Consider the following 20,045-nt stretch of genomic DNA (forward strand, 5'->3'; position numbering starts at 1 on the left):
TTTCTTATGCACATCAATAGTTTTAGCAGATCAATAATTCTTTTCAGATTTATTAATCCACTTCCAGAGACAATTCTTATCATTTTCCAACATAAGGGTAATTTCATAATTTTCCCTAATCGAAATATTCTCTTAATTTATCATCTAAGTACCTTTAATGAGATAAATTATAATCTACAATCCATGGTTAATTCTTTTATTACTTAATTCCAGAACTTGTAATTTAATTCAAACCGTCCTCCAATTTCTTATAATAGTCATCTGAGCCATATTCAGTTATCTACTTTCTACCGTATTCGTACCTAGTGTAGATCTTCATTAATTACACATATGAGACCAAACATTTCCATTCATGCATTTATCAATACCAACATGTTCCATAAAGCATAAAGAGGTAGTAAAGTATTACCTCAATTTCCGTGCACTATTGATCGACCATAAAAATTCCATTCGAACGTCTTTGATCTTCAATTCAAATTCCAATAATTCCTCAGATACATATAAACATAAATTATATCAGAAACGGAGCTTAATTACGATAAACGGATCGAATCGGGTGATAAATTAGTGAAAGATGGCTTACCGGGTTCGAATTTGGAGAAACTGACTTCGGATTCGGATTCAGGACGTCGAAAGCATAAAATATGACTTTTCGGAAATTTGGAATTTTCGGTCAAAATCAAAGTCAACGGGTTTGACCATCAATTTCGAGACCTTCGGGTTCGAATTTCAAAAAACGGACAACGGAATCGGATTTGGAACGTCGAAAAATGTCAGGATAGGTATACTCGGTTGAAGTCAAAGGTCGTTTAATGCACGATCAAAGCCGGTCAAAGTTTTGGTCAACAGTGGTCAACGGGTCAACGGTCAACGGGTCAACAGGTCAACGGGTCGGTCAGGTCAACGGGTCGGGTCAACGGGTAGGGTCGGGTTGTGATCGGCCAAACCGGTCAAAACAGTTCCAAAACCGGTCAAACTGGTCACCTTTTCCTTCCCCACGCGCAGTGGCGGCGTGTGGGGGCGCTTGAACAGTGCTAAAATCCCAGAAAAATTTCTAAAAATTATTTTGAGCGATTTTGAGATACTTACAAAGCTCGGTTCACAATTTTGAACGGCGGAGAGCTCGATTTCAACGAATCGGAAACTTTGACCGCTTCACCTCCTCACGCGCCGCCGTGGACGGAGACCAAGGATGACACCGGAAAACTCGGAACGATGCAACGAACACGATGGTGCAGGAGGTGTCGTAAACGGATGACCCGATCGTCGTGAATCGATGAAAAACCAACTAAAACCGAGTTATTACCGACGATAATTCCGACTGAAATTCACGACGAACGGTGATGATTCACGACGAAAGGTTTGAGGGGTTTTGTTCCTCGGTTGACAACGAACACGATGGTGGTTTTGGCTCTTCGTTTGGAGGTCGGACGGCGAGTAGATCGGAGTTCGAAGTAGGGAGAACGGGAGAGGAAAACTGGAAAATTTTCCAGAAACATACGGGAGTCTGGGGTTTATAACATCTCATAATTAAAAATGGCTAAACCAAGAGTTTAGCCACTGAACTTCCTGCACTTCTTAAAACGGTCTTTCATCTTTGAAATCTTACAATTTAATCCCCAAATTTCTTCCAAATACCAATTAAATTCACCATTTTATAATTTCTTAAATTTAGCCCCTAAATTGGGGTGTTACACTTAGAGATTGAAATCTACAGCTGAGTGAAACATTGATTGTTGTTTATTACATAACTGAAAGCAAATTGGAAATCTGCTACATTTTAACTTTGAACAGATAGATGAGAATGTGTCTAGAGAATTATAAATCACAGATCCTAATATAATTCAGTTCAAAGAGGTATTAATTTTTCATTCTCTTATTACTATTGTTTTTTTATCTTTATATTATTATAATTGAATGAACTATTTCTTTTTCAATTTTGCAGGTGATTTTGACTCCCACACATCTCGCAATTTTGATGGAGCATGCAGCTGATGGTGAACTCTTTGAGCGGATTTGCAACGCCGGACGATTCAGCGAGGATGAGGTTAGTTTTAGTTTTTGAAACTTTTTACCAAAAACAGGAAACTAGATATGTTTATTTTATTTTGAGTTCACCGTGTAGTCAGCAGCAGGACTATGTTCCCTTTACCCTCTGAATTGATACAGAAGCCTGTGTGAGATCAAATGCCTCAATATTGAACACTCCTGCAGTATATTTCTTGGCTAGAGATTGATTGCTAACTGTTTTTAAACTTTATACTAATGAAGCTTTTTTCTAATATTTTGTGTCTGTGGGCTAGATATTTGTTTACAGCAGTTGATCTCAGGAGTTAGCTACTGTCACTCCATGGTAACAAAGTTTTGACTTTTCTCTTTATTGCATAATGTTAAAACTGCCTGCTTTTGTATGCTTCTAATATTTTACATCATTTTCATTTCCAGCAAATATGCCATCGATGTTAGAGAATACCCTGTTGGATGGAAGCCCTGCTCCTCGTCTCAAAATCTGTGATTTTGGTTATTCTAAGGTGTAACCGAATGGGTCATTCATTATATGCTGTTCTAAAGATGAGCTTGTGTTACTCGATATATAAAAATGGTTGTCCTTGTTCCAATATGTAATGGGGTAAGGGGGAGGTAAGATGGTAGGTTACCCCAACACTAAGTTGAGAACAATTTCCGTAAGAGGCCTCCAAATTATAAAATGCCCTCCATGATACTTGATCCCACAACCTCAAGGTTAAGAACCTTGTGTTCTACCAACTGAGCTAGATGGTCATTCTTTTACTCGGTATATATTATTAGTAATTATATGCTTGATAAAAGATCAATCACTTGCTAGAAATCCACAAATAGTGCATTATTACAGCTAGTGCAGCTTTATGGAGTGGATTGTTTTGTCACTGCAAAGACAAACTTCAGCCTAAGTTTTAGTGAGTCTTTCCTAAATTTAGGATTTAATTTCTTTTCAGATGGCAGATGTGCGGTCGTGTGGAGTGACTCTTTACGTTATGTTGGTTGGTGCATACCCATTCGAGGACCAAGAGGATCCTAAGAATTTTAGGAAAACTATTAATGTAAGTTACATCATCCTGACGAGCTCTTTTACTTTTGACTTCCTTGATCATTTTGACAATTTTATGATTTCATAAATTTTTCTTTTTTTCTTTTTTTAATCTGCTGCGGAAGATAATGCCAGTTCAATACAAAATCCCAGACTATGTTCACATATCTCAAGATTGCAAACACCTCCTTTCTCGTATATTTGTTGCTAGCCCCTCCAGAGGGTATATCCTTCTATTAATGTTATTGCTCAAGGCTTTCTCCTCATTATTTCTGTTTCTTGGATGGAGGTTTATTCACATGGTATGAGCCTTGATGTATGTGTGCGCGCACGTGTTCGGGTTTGCATGTGTATATTTTCCCGTTGTTTTACTTGTGCTAAAGCAGAATCTTGTAACCTGTCTGCTAAAGAAATGTATCTTGGTAAATGAGAAATCATGAGGCGGAGGTTTATACTTTTCTGCAATTGAAATGGAGGGAGATGTGAAACATGAGAGCCATCATCTTTAAATTGCCTTTCTAAGGGTTGCTGTTCATAATTACCTTTCATCCGTTTATATTTTTCGATTAGACCTTTCATCCATTTATAATCGTTGATAATGACATTGTTTTCGGTTTCCTCTTTCTTCCATGGGCACTCACCGTTTCAACTCCTGTTTTGACAGAGGATCACCATGAAAGATATCAAGAGCCATCCATGGTTTTTGAAGAACTTGCCCACGGAACTGACGGAGGTAGCTCAAGCTGCCTACTACAAGGAAAGAAATCCCTACTTTCTTCCTCCAAAGTATCGATGAAATCATGAAAGTAGTCGAAGAGGCCAAAGTTGCTCCTTGGGCATTGCGGTCTATTGGAGGGTTTGGCTGGGGCGGAGAAGAAGGCGGGGATACAAGGGAAGAAGATGCAGACGAAGAAGATGAGTATGAGAAGACAGTAAAAGAGGTACATGCCAGTGGAGAAGTTCATGTCTCATAAAAGATTAAAAAAAAAAAATTAATACATGCTTTCCAAATGGCTGAGTTTTGCTGGCATTTAGAGCTTATATTTGTTTATATATAAATATGATGTCAGTTTTTACCTATAGGACTTGGATTTTGAATAAACAATCTGTAAGTTAGTGTGTTTTGAACAATAAGTTTGTGAAGTCAGTACGATGTTTAGGGTGAACTGTAACGGGATAGGGGAGTGTTTGATCGAGTCGAGTAAAAGAATTTCGAGTTATTAGAGTTGGTGAGTTGTATCTTATAACTCGAAGTTGACTTGAAACTTTTTCGAGGCGAGTTGAGTTTATAAAATTCGAATCGAGTCGAGTTGAATTTTTGTTTAAATTTAATTATAAATATTTATTATATTATTCAATTCCAATTTAAATGGTTTTTTATAACCATATACAATACAGGTGTATTTCTTCATTCTTTTCATATGTAATATACATTTATGATACAAAAATCGAAGGACTCAACTTAAACTTAAAAATCAATCTACTAATTACTAAAAATTTCGAGTTATTTGAGTTACTATTCGAGTAGTATTTTACAACTCGGTTTGAACATAAAATTTTTTCGAGTTGGGCTGAGTTTATGAAATTAAAACTCGAAGTTAATTTGAGTCGAGTTTTCTCGAGTCGAATTGAATCGAAAAAATCGATTTTTTGAGTTGAATCGAATTTTACTCAACCCAGATATACGTAGTTGGAAACTAAAGCGTACCGAGTACGTAAATTCAGTGGGTTATAAACGGTCTACACTTTTCAGAGTAAAAAAATATTTCCAAATGAATTGAATAAAAAAAAAGCTTATTACTAGGTATTATATCATTCCTGTTATTCTCGACTAAAATATTTTAATATTCTTAAAATAATGTGTTTTGTTCGTGTTGATCCTTCTTTTACTTTTCAATTTTTTTGTTCATAATTTTTTAAAACAAAATAATAATATTTACTTGAGGGATGATTTCATCGAGAATTTATTTGAAATGTTTAGGTAAAAGAGTTCCAATTACATTCGCTTTTGGCCAGAGGGTTAATTTTTGATAGCGATGAGTTTAGATAGCATTATGAGAAGTCAACTAACAATTTATTTCTTTACTGCGCAGTAATTATTTGAACATTAGCATTGTTTGCCGTTGATGTTTGGGCTAGTGATGAAGGATTATGTTCGAGTTTACTCATGGTTGTAGGGCATATGCGAGCGTCTTTTTTCTTTAATTTTTAATATAATTTTAAATGAATTAGTAGCATTCTAAAATGAATATCATATATATTATTATGCATCATTAATTTCATAGGGTAAAATTTATAAGCAATCACTAAATTATGTTAAAATGATCTTTCTAGATATTAAATTTTTAAAAGTTATATAATAACACTAGATTTTAAATTTAGTTACAAATTTACAATCCCTAGAAATAATATAAAAAAGATTATGTCTAATTTATTTAAATAACAATTAATGATATTTGAAAGATTTTTAATTAAATTAAAGAATTCCGATACTGTTATACGAAATAATGTTTTATGTAAGAAACAAGTCCTACAGCCAACACCCAATGCAAGGCCTTCGCCCATAACAAAAAGTCTCCTGCAGTTGTGAACAAGTGAGGCATTAGAACAAACACCATAGGTAGGTATAGTGCACCTAAGCCAACATTCAACGTAGTTTGGTATCACCCCAAGTTTGTTTATAAAGAATCTCATTGTCTCTCAGAGATAAAAGCATCCGAAATCAAATCTATCATTTGATTTGATATCTCACGCTATGGCTCAACATTTTTCCACCATCCTACTGGCAGGTTCACTAATGGCAGAATGGTTGCTGGTTTCATTTGTGAGCTTAGATTCCTACTTAGTTTAGTTGATTTCTCTACTTTATTTGTTTTGAAATAAAACTGTTTAATTATTTGGATCGATCGAAATGGAATGCATGCAGCACAACTTATTGGAACGCGAAGGAGCAACAACCGTATGCAGGAGGCACGGAGTGCAGTGATGAATGGCAGTAGAAAAGGTTACCCAAATGGACACAACTTTGCTAGTGCCTGTTGTGGAGATGGATTGCTTGGGGTAGAGATGGATACATTATTTTATCATTTTATGTTAAAGCAGATAAACTTTTAGAATTTTAGTGGAGAATAAATCTATAGAATCTTAGTAGGTGAAAAATGAATTATCAATAAAAAATTTTAAAATATATGGTAATTTGAAATTTTCAGAAAGTGACTATCTCAACTGTTCCTCTCGATCCATCCATGACCACAATGCGAAAAGGAAGGATATAAATTTTGTCAAAATCCTGAAGGGTACTTGTTATAGGGTCACTTCCATCCAACCCAATATACCTATAAACTTATCTCCAAGTCTTTATGGGATGGAAACCAGTCTAGAATTAGGCCTATTTAATCTAATGACTAGCCAATCTTATCCAAAATCATTAAGTCATTACCTAGTGGCACTTGAAACATGCACATCTTCATGTCTATGTTTAATTTATAGATTTCCCTTGCTCGATTACTCACTACCATCATCATCATATGATTTAGAATCTACTTATATCTAATGTAATTTATTTTAATTTAGAATTGTTATATAAGTTCAAATAGATGAGTTATACTATTATCTTACTTTTTTCGATGAATATATTCTTATTTTCACTCGTCCAATAATTCTAAGAAAATGTAAAACTAAAGAGCTTACCCATGTAAACAGATTATCTCTATTAGGATGAGTCTATAACGCACGTCACACACTACAACACACCACTAAAGCGACACACCGAAACACACCACTAGAAAATTTATACTTATTATGTAAATATTAAAATGTATAATGGTTTATTTAAAATGATCAAATATTAAATTTTAATTTTAATAGAATTATAATTAAATTATGAATTTTTATTAAAAATAATTATTAATTGAAAAAGTTTAATTTGTTTAGAATTAAAATATCTAACTTGTTTAAATGTAGGGTTATTACCAACTAAACATCAACCGCCATAACCACTTGACACGTCCAATTGTATCAAGTAATAACAAGATATCGTAAAAAAATTCAATGAAAAATAATGTTATGTCATTTGTTGGACGTCCAATTTGCCTCAATATTGCTACTTGAAGGAATACATCTGACATTTGTTATATTACTAGAGAGAATATGTTGGAAGTCTGTGATGTTCGAAGTGCATTTCTAGAAAAATAGTTATATGACATGATAATATAATTTAATTTGAATTTATTTATGTATTTAATTTATTTATTATTAATAAAAGTGTCATATATTTTTTATAATGTAACAGTTTATCGATATTTATTTATACGTGTTGATAAATCGGGCAAAGTAAACGAAAGAACACAAGAATTTTAACGAGGTTTGGCAATGTGTTTACGTCCTCGGTGCCTAGGCGGCGCTAGAAAATTTTTATTCAATGATAATAGGTTTAGGTTACATCTCTATTTATAATAGAAAACCCTGGTACATAATTACAAAATTAACCCTGTATCGTACCGCGGGGGCGCAGCCCCCGCACTCCCAACACACATAATCGTAACCCCCTCTACAAGACTTTCTTTGTAAGGACTGTTGATGTTCGCTTCGCTCATTCCGCTCCATCCTCTGTCCTCTTTACCGGTATATTTATGAGTCATAACTTACAATACGATTTGCACATTAATCAAGAGTCTAATCCAAGAAAATGTATATGCCTTTGTCATTTCAGGTAAAATTTTTTTCATGGGTGAATGTAACACATAATTTGAGATTTTAAATTTAATAAACTTTAATCCTTATTTATCTCAAGCTAGAGTCATTAAATGTTTTTATATCCCAACAAAATGAGATCAGAAACGAGCATTCAAAGATGTCATTCTCTAAGAATAGAAGAGTTTATGCCAATTGATAGTATCAACGTTGAACACGTCTAATTACCATTTGTTGTTGTTAACATGTATTTTTTTAAACTTTCAATTTGACTAATTTTAATAGGGTTACCTGATTTTGCATAATAAAAATGGTAAACACTGATTTTTATTGGTTGTTAATGTTGTAGAACAACAAAAATTATTTTTTGGACTTTCTTGGAGACAATGAGTAACATAAAATAATTGCAAAAGTTTTAGTATGTATTTATCAATTCATTGAATTTAGAAGAATTTTCGTCAAATTTAATAAATCATTTTCTCATATGTGTTGCTACTTGAGATATCAATTGATTAAAGCTCCTCATATTTACCGGACTCATCCTCATTTGAGTTGATTATTTGAAGATGTCGCACAATTTCAATTATTATTTTGAATTAACGAAGCAACTAAATATGTGTGTTACTTGAAGTTTAAATTACGAATTTATTACTTAAACCATAACTATATATTTTGAGTAATATAATTATTTTATATTGGCTTCAGGGACGATTGTGACATATACATATTGAAGTATATAGAAGTCAATCAAAATTTTGATTGTTCCAAAAAAATTCACGATACAGTTAAATTAGAATTTCATATAGTTCAATTTATGTGCATAATAATATTGAGTAGTTTAATTTTTTTGTGCAAATAGAGAAATCGACTGAAATATTTGGCAAAACTAATTATTATCAAACACAATGAACTGATCTTTTCAATCGTTGTGTATGCGGAGATGAAACCATTTAACTTATTGTGGTTAAAAGTGAATAGTCCAAGATACCCTATTCTTGCACAAATGACTTGAGATGTTTTCTCGATTCCTATCTTGATAGTTGTTTTGGAAAGTGTATCCAACACAGGTGGACGTGTTTTAGAAGTTCATTAACTTCGAAAATGGTTGAAGATTTGATTTTCAGTCAAGATTGGTGTCCGCGATTTGTGAGTACTAAATATGGACGCGAAATATGTGCAAGTATACAAATCGAACAAGTAATACAATGATGAGTGAATATCGTTTCCACAAGGATTGGAGGAAATTTATAAGTTCAATCAAAGCAAATAACTACTTTATCTAAGTATAGTTCATGCGATGGTATGTATCAATGAAAATGCTGAGGCAATGTGAAATATATGTCAGAGGAGATGGAATGATAGTATGATGTGGGAGTAAATAGGGATGTCGTGGCAAAATGGATGAAAATGTCTTGGAAAAATAAATTGAGTGTAGTGAAATCAAATGAAAATGTAAAGGTAAAACAAAATATAAACATTGGATTTGAATAAAATGACTTGATAATCCTCACACAACAAGCTAGTATGGGAATGAATGATAGAAGTCACTTTGGAAACTTAAGTCTATCTTCTCATGATGGTCTTACTTCTATGCCTTACTTGCCCGACAGAGTTTACTAAAGGTACCCTATACTATCTCTAGTCAAGGGACTCGACAGGTTGAGAATGTCATGGCAATACCTCTTGGCGTTAGCAAGTGCAGGGATCCTATTGGTTTTGATCAACAGAATATGTCACAACAATACCACTTAGTGTCAACAATAACATCTAACCTCTTAATCGAGCACTACTCCTTTTAGTTGATTGAAATCCTAGCCTTATGTCTAAGGGTGGATTTGGTCTAGTTACTATATAAAGAACACTAAGTATTTTCCTAATGAATGACTACTCTCATCACTCCTACAACCTTAATTCATTAAGCACCATAAGCAAAACAAATAAGAACATAAAGAAAAGCAACAATCCATTAAAAAAAACTTAAACATCCACAGTGAACTCCCGTCAAATAAAGCTAGTTCATGGTGGGGTTCGAATATTCCAAGCAACAAGGCATGAAGATCATTCATTCCATACAACTCGAATATGATAAGTGATAACAACAGCAAAGGGATGGAGGAAAAGCCTTTGACATGCACTGTTGGAGTTCCCCTCGGCCACCATGAACCGCCTTAGCTTGCTAGCTCCTCTCGTATGTCTAGCTCGCCACTCCCTCTAGCTTGTTAATAGAGGAATGCCACGACAAAAGCGATTGACGAAAAAAAGAGGGACATTTTTCTTCCAGTCGCATCTTCACTATTTTATTTAGAAATTAAGCTCAAATGGTGTAAAAAAGAAGTCCTCATCTGGTGGCCTCATCTCATATTTATAGTGGGGAATAAACCTAAGAATTTCTATCAAAATTCCTATGATACCCCCAAGTTTGTTCCCTTCACGTGAGGGGTGATGCAGAGGTGGTAGTGGTCCCCTCATGGGCGGATGGCAGCTGGGTGTAAGTGCAGACAAGATTAGCCGACCAATGTGGCAGATATTCTCTCCTAGATGTCTGGCAGCTGAAGGTACATAAAGATAAGGACAACTGGTAGAAAAATATCTCCATTTGTCTTTTTAACTTCTGAAATGCCATCTGAGCTGGCATTTGCATTATGCTCAGCATTCCCAATATGCCACAACAATTCTCCTTGCTTATCCTAGCTCCCAAATCCTGCACATCATCAGACAAAACACCTTCCACATAACGCAGCATCATTTTCAAAATAAAATGCCACAACAAAATATGCTTCTACCACATGCAACTATATGCTCATAAATGCATCTATATGATCCTATATGAGCTCTTAGACAGTTACTAACTTAAGTGAAAAGACCCTAAATATGACCTTTTTACAGAGTTATCAATTGGTTTAAAAAATCTAAGGATCCTATCAATCTTAATGAGTATGTTGTAAAACTTCAAAACAAGAAGACGATAATATTTAATTTTGATTTGTAATGTTAATTTTTTACTTCATGTATATTATATATTTATTTATAATTTAACTAACATATTTGTTTTCAAATTTTTTTAGATTTATCAAGAATAGTTGATAAATAAGAAGCTTTTTAAAAGCTACCGATAATGCACAAAGAAGAAGAAGAGGAAATTTAAGGTTTTTAAAAATGTAATTTGAGAACTGAAGAAGTAGTTTGTTATAATTGACTTTTTAGACTATCATCACCTTGCTCTTTTTGTATCGTCTTGTGATGTTGGATTTTCTAAACACTACTATGTAATTGTTCGATTTAGTTATTAATATATTTTGGGTACTCTTTTTCCTCCCTTTTCTATCTTTGGTTTTGCTTCGGCATGACTTGGATAAAAAAAGATGTTTTTAATGAGGCCTGTTGTTTAATGAAAAAAATATTATTTTGTAAAGAAACTCGAACAACTCGACTCGATTTGAAAAAATTTCAAATTAAGTTAGAGTTGTAAAATATGACTCTTCAACTCGAATAACTTGACATTTTTTTACTCGGCTCGGTCAAATGCTCACCCCTAATAAATATATGACATCATTGTTTCAGCATCACCATTTTGTACTTCTTCTCGTTTGATCCTATGTATATAGTTGTACAAAACATTTTGTATAAATCTAACATTCTAAAGAGATCTAACTTTATTCGTGAAATTTTGCGTCATTCTATTCGGAGCAATTTTTTAAGTTGTGCATGGTATTAGTTTTTATTATATATGTTTTGCTAATTTTTCGGAATGAATTAAAACAAAATCATTAGTATGCATTACAAATTAAAAATATATTTAAAAGGGAGAGTTAACTACCCCATTTATACACGAAGTATATCAAATTCTTAGTTTTATACATAATGTTTACAAATATATTAAATTGGCTGGGTAGTTAAGGTAGTGGGTTTTCGAGGTAAGGCTCTAGCTATATGCCTCAAGGTATATGTCATATTTCTAAAGAAGGTCGCCTCCTCGACCCCTGCCTCCCTAGGCTCCTCAAAATCTGTCTCTAGAATGAATCTTCCGTAATGGAAGCCCTACTCTCATGCCTACCTCTTGATTGTGGCTTGGGCTCACGTCCATAAATAAACTCTAAAATTTAAACAATGCGAGGAGTTACTATCAACATTTCAGAAACAAAATTACTCTTAACATCTCTACAAGCATGTATATTTATAAACTTTTACTGACTCTGACCCGCAGGTCTTAGGACTCTCTAAACCTGATGCTATGATACCACTAAATGTAACACCTTAAACCAGTATGACACATAGTCAACTGATAAGTGTGTCACACAAAACCATCAGAGCGGCTTACCAAAAATTTTCTTTACTTGCTAAATTAAAACAATCATTTGGGAATACTTATCATGAAATAAAACAACAACATTTATATAAAATGGTTTACAATCGGGAGCTTCCAAAATAATAAATCAAAAATATACAAACCATCATTTAAAAATAAGTTAAGACTCGAATATACAAAATATGGTTTACAAATATACATACCCTCTAAGAAGAACTCGAGACGTACTCTGCTCTGAATCTGATCTAGATCTAGTATGAACAAAAGCTCCTCAACATCCCCACCTTTGAATCTGTGTAAGGAAATAAATTCCAAATGTTGAGCTAACTGACCCAGTGCCTCACAAACAACTAAGCCATACTAAAAACGGTTCATTAAAATGCTCAAGTCAACTGATAAAATGAAATAATGAGTATACTCATATACTCACTCTCTACTCTATTGTAGACATTATGGTGCGGCTGAGGAATTTCTGCATCTCGGAGCTCATGTACCCCTCTATTCTACCGTGGATGAGGCTTGAAATCTCTACATCAGACACAACACCCTCGACCACCCTTTATGAGTGTTGAACCTTGCACCCTAGTTAGTTAGTATAAAGTGCCTTGCACACTCCTAAGGATATCTGGACTGGTTATATACTTCGACACCCTGTCTTTACTTAAGGAACTCAGGTGTCCTAATCGTTTCTTGGTGTAATTAAGCATTATTATTGTTCTCACTTGTAATCTTATTTAAGAATAATTAGAGCTTTTTGGAAAACCTCACTTGCCTCTAAAATATCTGTAACATCCCAATAACCGGGTCAGTGACTAAAATATAAATTTTAAAAATTTGGTGCTCAATTTTGAAATAAGTAAAAAGTTTAGGAATTTAATTATACTTTCTTTTGGGTAGGACTGATTGGAAATGAAGGAAAGATGGACGGGTATTATGGTCTTTTCAAAGGAAAGATTTTTATCTTCCCTCTTTAAGTGATATAAACATGTGAAGTTTGGGTGAGAAAAGGGAAAAGTCTAGAACTTCTTCTTCTACTACTTATTCCTCCTCCCGTAAGCTCCATTTTAAGGTAAGTTGATTTCAAGTTGTTTGTTCTTTGAACTTTTAAGTTGGTTTTGGCTCTTTGGGTATTAAGAAAGCTTAAGGAAGCTTTAGGAGAAGTAAAAACTCAAAAGTGGATGAGTTATGAGAGGTTAATTAAAATGAGTTTTTGAGTGAATTATTGAAAAAGAAGGAGTTAATGGATTCAAAAGCTGGATTTGACTTGTCATCAGTCAAAATAAGAAATTCAAAGTGTTAGAAACGAATTTAGAACATGTTGATAAATTGGTAGGATTCTTGGTTTCCAAATTTAAGATAGAATATTGGATAATAAGATGAGTTAAAGTGGTATAAGTTGGCTAGAATAAGTGTAGTTAAGTTTAAAGGGATAAAAGGAGGTTATATGAGAAGAATTAAGTAAGTTTGGGCGAATTTTTGGGTAAGAAAAGTGATTTCTAGGCTATGGGTATTGGTACTTCTTCATCAGGTACTGATACCTCAAGTGTAAAAATAGGGAAGGCATTTATGAGGTATCGATACCTGAAGAATAATATTGTACCAAGGGGTACCGATACCATAAGGATGGTATCGATACCATCTTTGAAACGAGAATTACAGAATGCAATATAGGTATCGATACCTAGGCATGGTACCGATACCACATCTAGAGAAGTATCGATACTCTACGGGGGGTACCGATACTACTCTAAGTGGAAATGGAATTAAGCCTTTCTTTTGGTCTAAGAAATTAAAGATCAAATTATGATAACTGAAATGCTGATATGTATATAATATGTATGATTGTGTAGATATCGATCGAAGACATTTCCAAGATGGTTCGAAGATATAAGTGTGCACAAGAGTTATACATATAAGAATGGCTAGTGAGGCTCAGGTGAGTGCATATCAGTAGTATATGATGTTTAATGGAAATAAGACTTCCAACAAGTCTATTTCCAATAGTAAAATGCATGAGTTCATAAATAGAAGAATATGTTTGTGATGATTTATATATGTGCATGAGTATATGTGGTACCATGTTGTTGTGTATGTTACATGATTTATGTATAAATATATGTTAGTGTGATAAGTCATGTGAAATAGTACAAATGATCTATATGATTATATAAGAATATGAAATAAGTTATATGATAGGGATATAAGGAGTTGTATGAACATATGATAGGTGACCATACATGCTACATGATATAGGTGATCAATTATAGGAATCAATATAATAGAATTATATGACTAAATGAGAAATGAGATGAGTTAAATAAGATTAAACTATAGGATAATATGAGAATAGTATATTAATGAAGAGACTTGTGCATAATAGATGATATGAACCTATAAGATAATTGATATAAGGAAGATTTATATACTTAAAGGAAACTATAATATAAGAGTAATGTAAAATTGAACTAGATAAATAGATTAAATTAGTATATAAATAATGTGAAATAAGTGATACAAATTATATGTGAGGGTATAGGTTACATGATCGGTATAAATTCAGGATAATGTAATAAACCATGTGAACTAGTATAAATGATTTATGTGAGTAAATGGAAAAGTGAGACAAAATAGATAGTATTTACTTATAGGACATACGAGATTACTTGTTTATGTTATATAATCTATACAGAGATATGTTAGGAAACTACATGTGAATTTAGATTTAGTTAGATGAGTTACATGATATATTAGGTATGTTAAAGGAAGTGAATGCATGTTGGTATGATACAATTGAATTATGTGATTATGAATAAAATGATATGAGCTATATGAGAATAAGTAATATTCTTACATGATCACAAGAATAAGTAATGTTTTTACATGATCACAAGATATGCGACATGACTTGAGATTTATGAAAGAGAAAGTATATTGATACATGAAAGTGAATCATATGTCTATATGAATATAGGAAATGATATGAAAGAGAATGCCCATGTTATGTGAAATGAGAGCTAGAGGTATAGTTGGCATGCCAAGAGTCGAGGGTTACCTATGTCTTTCAAGACATATGGATAGTGGTCCTTCGGGACATAATGGTCATTCGAGACAAATTCTAAGTGCCCCTAGTGGGAATTATACGAGCTGTGGTGACATCATATGTGCACAACCTCTATGTACTCACATATCTTTAGTTCTCACATGTGTATATGGGCTAATAAAAGATAATATAAATACAATTGGTATGATTATATGTTTGTTTTGTTGTGAATTGATATATGTGAGATGATGATGTGTGTAGTGTTTAGTTAAATGAGTCATATGTTGGTTAAAAAATGTTAGGTACAAGAGGATATGATTAAAAGATATAAATGATAATAATATTGATAGTGAAATAATGTTAATGATAGAAATGATGAGTAATGTGTATATATATTTGATTATATGAAAGGTTATATATATATATGGGTGATTATATATGATGTCATAGTATGATATATTCTTGCATTGTTAAGTATTTAGAGTTTCAATTATATGTTTTTATGCCTCACTAAGTCATCGACTTAGCGTGTGAATGTTTCACACATAGGTTTTGGAAAGTGAGAAGAGACGCTAAGAAGAGAAAGACATGTTAGATTCTCATTCCTGAAAATCAGATCAGAAAAGTATTTTATTAATATGTATTTTGTTATATGGAAATATAGTTGGCATGTAATATAAACGATTTGAATCATATACACTCTGATATGTTTTGTAAACTATTTTATTGAAATAATATGAAGTTTTATTTAATATTAGTGAGACTTTTTTTATTATTATATACAAGTAAATGTTTTGAAAAGTCAATGTGACACTTCAGACTCGTATCCGGGTCGGGTACGAGTTGGGGTGTTACATTTAAGGGTATCAGAGGTAAGGTTTAGCCGATTCTAGGCTTAAACCGAAATCAAAAGAGTTTTAGAATGTGTACATGCCAACATAAAGTGGAAAATTTCTGATCTGATAGTGAAAGGAATATGTTATCTTGCTAATATAATAGGCTTATTATGATATAGTAGAAATCTGATTATGAGAATTTCCAAAGAAAAGTGAGAGGTGAACCTGATGGTGGTAGCAATTCACCTACCCTGACTAGGCAGGATGAAGAGCGAACACCTCATGAAGTGCCTTATAAGATCGAATGTTGTTTTTAGAAAGTTGAAAACACGTTAGAATAGCGTTAGAGGGTCTCTATTATTTTTGAATCGAAAAAGTTATATGGAGTAGTTTCGTTATTACATGGATAAGATAGAATATGGTGGACAAGTGTCACCATAAGGACGTTAAAAAGTCGAATGATGTGGTTATTAGTTTAGAAAAGTTCGATAATAAGTATCTCGGTGAAAAGTTTATTAGTTATATGAAGCTAAAATTGTAATGTGTATGGATAAGAGTACAATTTGATAAGTAGAGTGAAATGTTGTGAAGCTAATTTAAATGAAAATGATGTATTCAAGTGATGTGTAGAGGATTGGTGGCTAGACTAAAAGATTATTATTGGTGTTGAAAGTGTTCCATTTCAAGAAGTGGTTAATTGTGTTAAAGATCTAGAGAGAGATCAGAAAGATTAAAAGAATTAGTATTTCATAGAAATCAATACTATCGAAGAGAGACAGAGATTATAATTTTCAACTACAGACTTGGTTTGAATCAGTTGTATTCCATGTTGAAAGATCAAATCTGATGGAAGTCAGATTCACTTAAGTAGTAGAGTCTGGTACTGGAAAATTAAATAAGGAGTTAAAGATAGATATGAAGTTAAGTTATGAAAGTGGTGGAATGCATTAGAAGTTCTGTTAGAAATTATGTAAATTGAAGAAGAAGTATCTAAAATGGATCAAGTGATATAGATATTGTTCTGAATAGTTTAAGAATAGGTACATTGGTGATCAGTTGTAAGACAAAGGAAGTTTGTAATGTTTACGTTTGAACAAAGGAAATTGTATTGTGTATGAGTAAGAATGTAGATTTGATAAGTTAAGTAAACTATTGTTAAGATGATTTCGATTGGAAATGATGTATATGATTGGTTTGATTAGGGCTTGTGCTCTAGAGTGAAAAGTTATTACTGACTAACTGTAATGGTAAAGGTGATAGAGTTGTAAGATTTTAAAAACATATAAGGGTAAGTTAATCAAGTATGGTGTGGATTTGGATATAGTTATGTATTATGATCATGTAGATATGATGTGGTTAAAGAGATGAGGATTTCTATGTTTGAAGGAGCTTTAAGGGAAGTAGAACAAGTGTTTTAATGGATTAAGTGATTATTTGAATTTGGTTCTTGATGAATTAAGTGGAGAAAATACAAGTACAAGAGACAAATAAATAATAAGGTTCTATATAAGTAAAGTTGACTATCAAAGTTATGAAGATGCGATAAAGATCGATAATCAGATATAAGTATAAGTAATATGAAAAGAGTATGAGAGCATGGAAGAAAGATATGGTTTATTTATGTTATAAGGAGATCTTGATTATGAAAGGATAAATGGATAAAGAAATGAAAAGGATGAAGTCTAAGGGATCAAATATGACAAGGATTATATTGAGGTGTAGATTATAAGGTTGTTATAGAAGTGAGAAAAGTAAGTAAGGTTACCTTAAAGCTATGAAAACCTTTGAAGAATGTCTCAAGAATTTAAATTCGTTGTAACGTTTATCTCCATGCATAAACAAATAGTTAGTTAAGTGTGATCTGTATTGGTTCAAGGATGTGTTTCTTAGTCATATAAGTGTAATCAAAGAGATAAGAATTTGTTTATAGGTATGAAGTAGGTTTGAATACAGTTGAAGGATTATATTTCTCTTTGATTAAATTGTTAAAGATAAGAGTGTTATATTTTAGATGATAAAAGCATATGAGTATTGTAATTTGGATAAAGATGATATAAGAACAAAAGGTTTGGTTATTATGGTGAAGTAATTAGAGAATAATAAAATGAGGCAATTTGACTCATGATTTTGAATGGAAAGGATTGAGATTATTGGTTATTGTTTATATGATAAGTGGCATTAGATGAATGTATAAAGGAAAAAGGTAGTTGAAGAACTAAAGGAATGAAAAGTAAGCTTTTTGATGGTTACAGGAAATATTAAGTAAAGGAAACAACATGAGAACATTAGAAAATATGTTCTTATCAAGGTGTGCAGTGAAAATTCGAGGAAGAATTTTATTAAAAAGAAGGGGATATTTGTAACATCCCAATAGCCGAGTCAGTGACTAAAATGTAAATTTTGAAAATTTGGTGCTCAATTTCAAAATAAGTAAAAAGTTCAGGAATTTAATTGTACTTTCTTTTGGGTGGGGCTGATTGGAAATAAAGGAGAGATAGAATGGTATTATGGCCATTTCAAAGGAAAGATTTTTATCTTCCCTCTTTAAGTGATATAAACACGTGAAGTTTGGATGAGAAAAGGGAAAAGTCTGGAACTTCTTCTTTTGCTTCTTCCTCCTCCCGTAAGCTCTATTTTAAGGTAAGTTGATTTCAAGTTGTTTGTTCTTTGAACTTTTAAGTTGGTTTTGACTCTTTGGGTATTAAGAAAGATTAATGAAGCTTTCGGAGAAGTAAAAACTCAAAAGTGGATGAGTTATAAGAGATTAATTAAAATGAGTGTTTGAGTGAATTATTTAAAAAGAATGAGTTAATGGATTCAAAAGCTGGATTTAACTTGTCATCAGTCAAAATAAGAAATTCAAAGTGTTAGAAACGAATTTAGAACATGTTGATAAATTGGTAAGATTCTTGCTTTCCAAATTTAAGATAAAATATTGGATATTAAGATGAGTTAAAGTGGTATAAGTTGGCTAGAATAAGTGTAGTTAAGTTTAAAGGGATAAAAAGAGGTTATATAAGAAGAATTAAGTAAGTTTGGGTGAATTTTCGGGTAAGGCTATGGGTATCGGCACTTCTTCATCAGGTACCGATACCTCAAGAGTAAAAATAGGGAAGGCATTTATGAGGTATCGATACCTGAAGAACAGTATCGATACCATAAGGATGGTATCGATACCATCTTTGAAACGAGAATTACAGAATGCAATATAGGTATCGATACCTAGGCATGGTATTAATACCACAGCTAGAGAAGTATCGATACCCTACGGGGGGTACCGATACTACTCTAAGTGGAAATAGAATTAAGCCTTTCTTTTGTTCTAAGAAATTAAGAATCAAATTATGATAATTGGAATGCTGATATGTATATAATATGTATGATTGTGTAGATATCGATCGAAGATAATTCCAAGATGGTTCGAAGATGTAAGAATGTACAAGAGTTATACGTATATGAATGGCTAGCGAGGCTCAGGTGAGTGCATATTAGTAGTATATGATGTTTAATGGAAATAAGACTTGCGACAAGTCTATTTCCAATAGTAAAATACATGAATTCATAAATAGAAGAATGTGTTTATGATGATTTATATGTGTGCATGAGTATATGTGGTGGCATGTTGTTGTGTATGTTACATGATTTATGTATAAATATATGTTAGTGTATAAGCCATATGAAATAGTACAAATGATCTATATGATTATATAAGAATATGAAATAAGTTATATGATAGGGACATAAGGAGTTGTATGAACATGTGATAAGTGACCATACATGCTACATGATATAGGTGATCAATTATAGGAATCAATATAATAGAATTATATAACCAAATGAAAAGTGAGATGAGTTAAATAAGATTAAACTATAGGATAATATGAGAATAGTATATTAATGAAGAGACTTGTGCATAATAGATGATACGAACCTATAAGATAATTGATATAAGGAAGATTTATATACTTAAAGGAAACTATAATATAAAAGTCATTTAAAATTGAACTAGATATAGATTAACTTAGTATATGAATAATGTGAAATAAATGATACAAATTATATATGAGGGTATAGGTTACATGATCGGTATAAATTTAGGATAAT

The 20,045-nt window shown here is 32.5% G+C and overlaps 1 protein-coding gene across 1 annotated transcript; it reads left to right on the forward strand.

Moving 5' to 3' along the window:
• The first annotated feature begins 2,975 nt into the window (after window positions 1–2,975).
• LOC120122154 (serine/threonine-protein kinase SRK2A-like) lies at window positions 2,976–4,041 on the forward strand. The gene is made up of 3 exons (XM_039141380.1): window positions 2,976–3,080; window positions 3,638–3,800; window positions 3,878–4,041. Exons 1-3 carry the CDS (start codon window positions 2,976–2,978, stop codon window positions 4,039–4,041), a joined length of 432 nt encoding a protein of 143 aa, XP_038997311.1.
• The last annotated feature ends 16,004 nt before the right edge of the window (window positions 4,042–20,045 follow it).

The sequence above is a fragment of the Hibiscus syriacus genome, unplaced genomic scaffold (genome assembly GCF_006381635.1).
Source record: "Hibiscus syriacus cultivar Baekdansim isolate YM2019G1 unplaced genomic scaffold, ASM638163v2 tig00110384_pilon, whole genome shotgun sequence".
Taxonomy (NCBI): Eukaryota; Viridiplantae; Streptophyta; class Magnoliopsida; order Malvales; family Malvaceae; genus Hibiscus; species Hibiscus syriacus.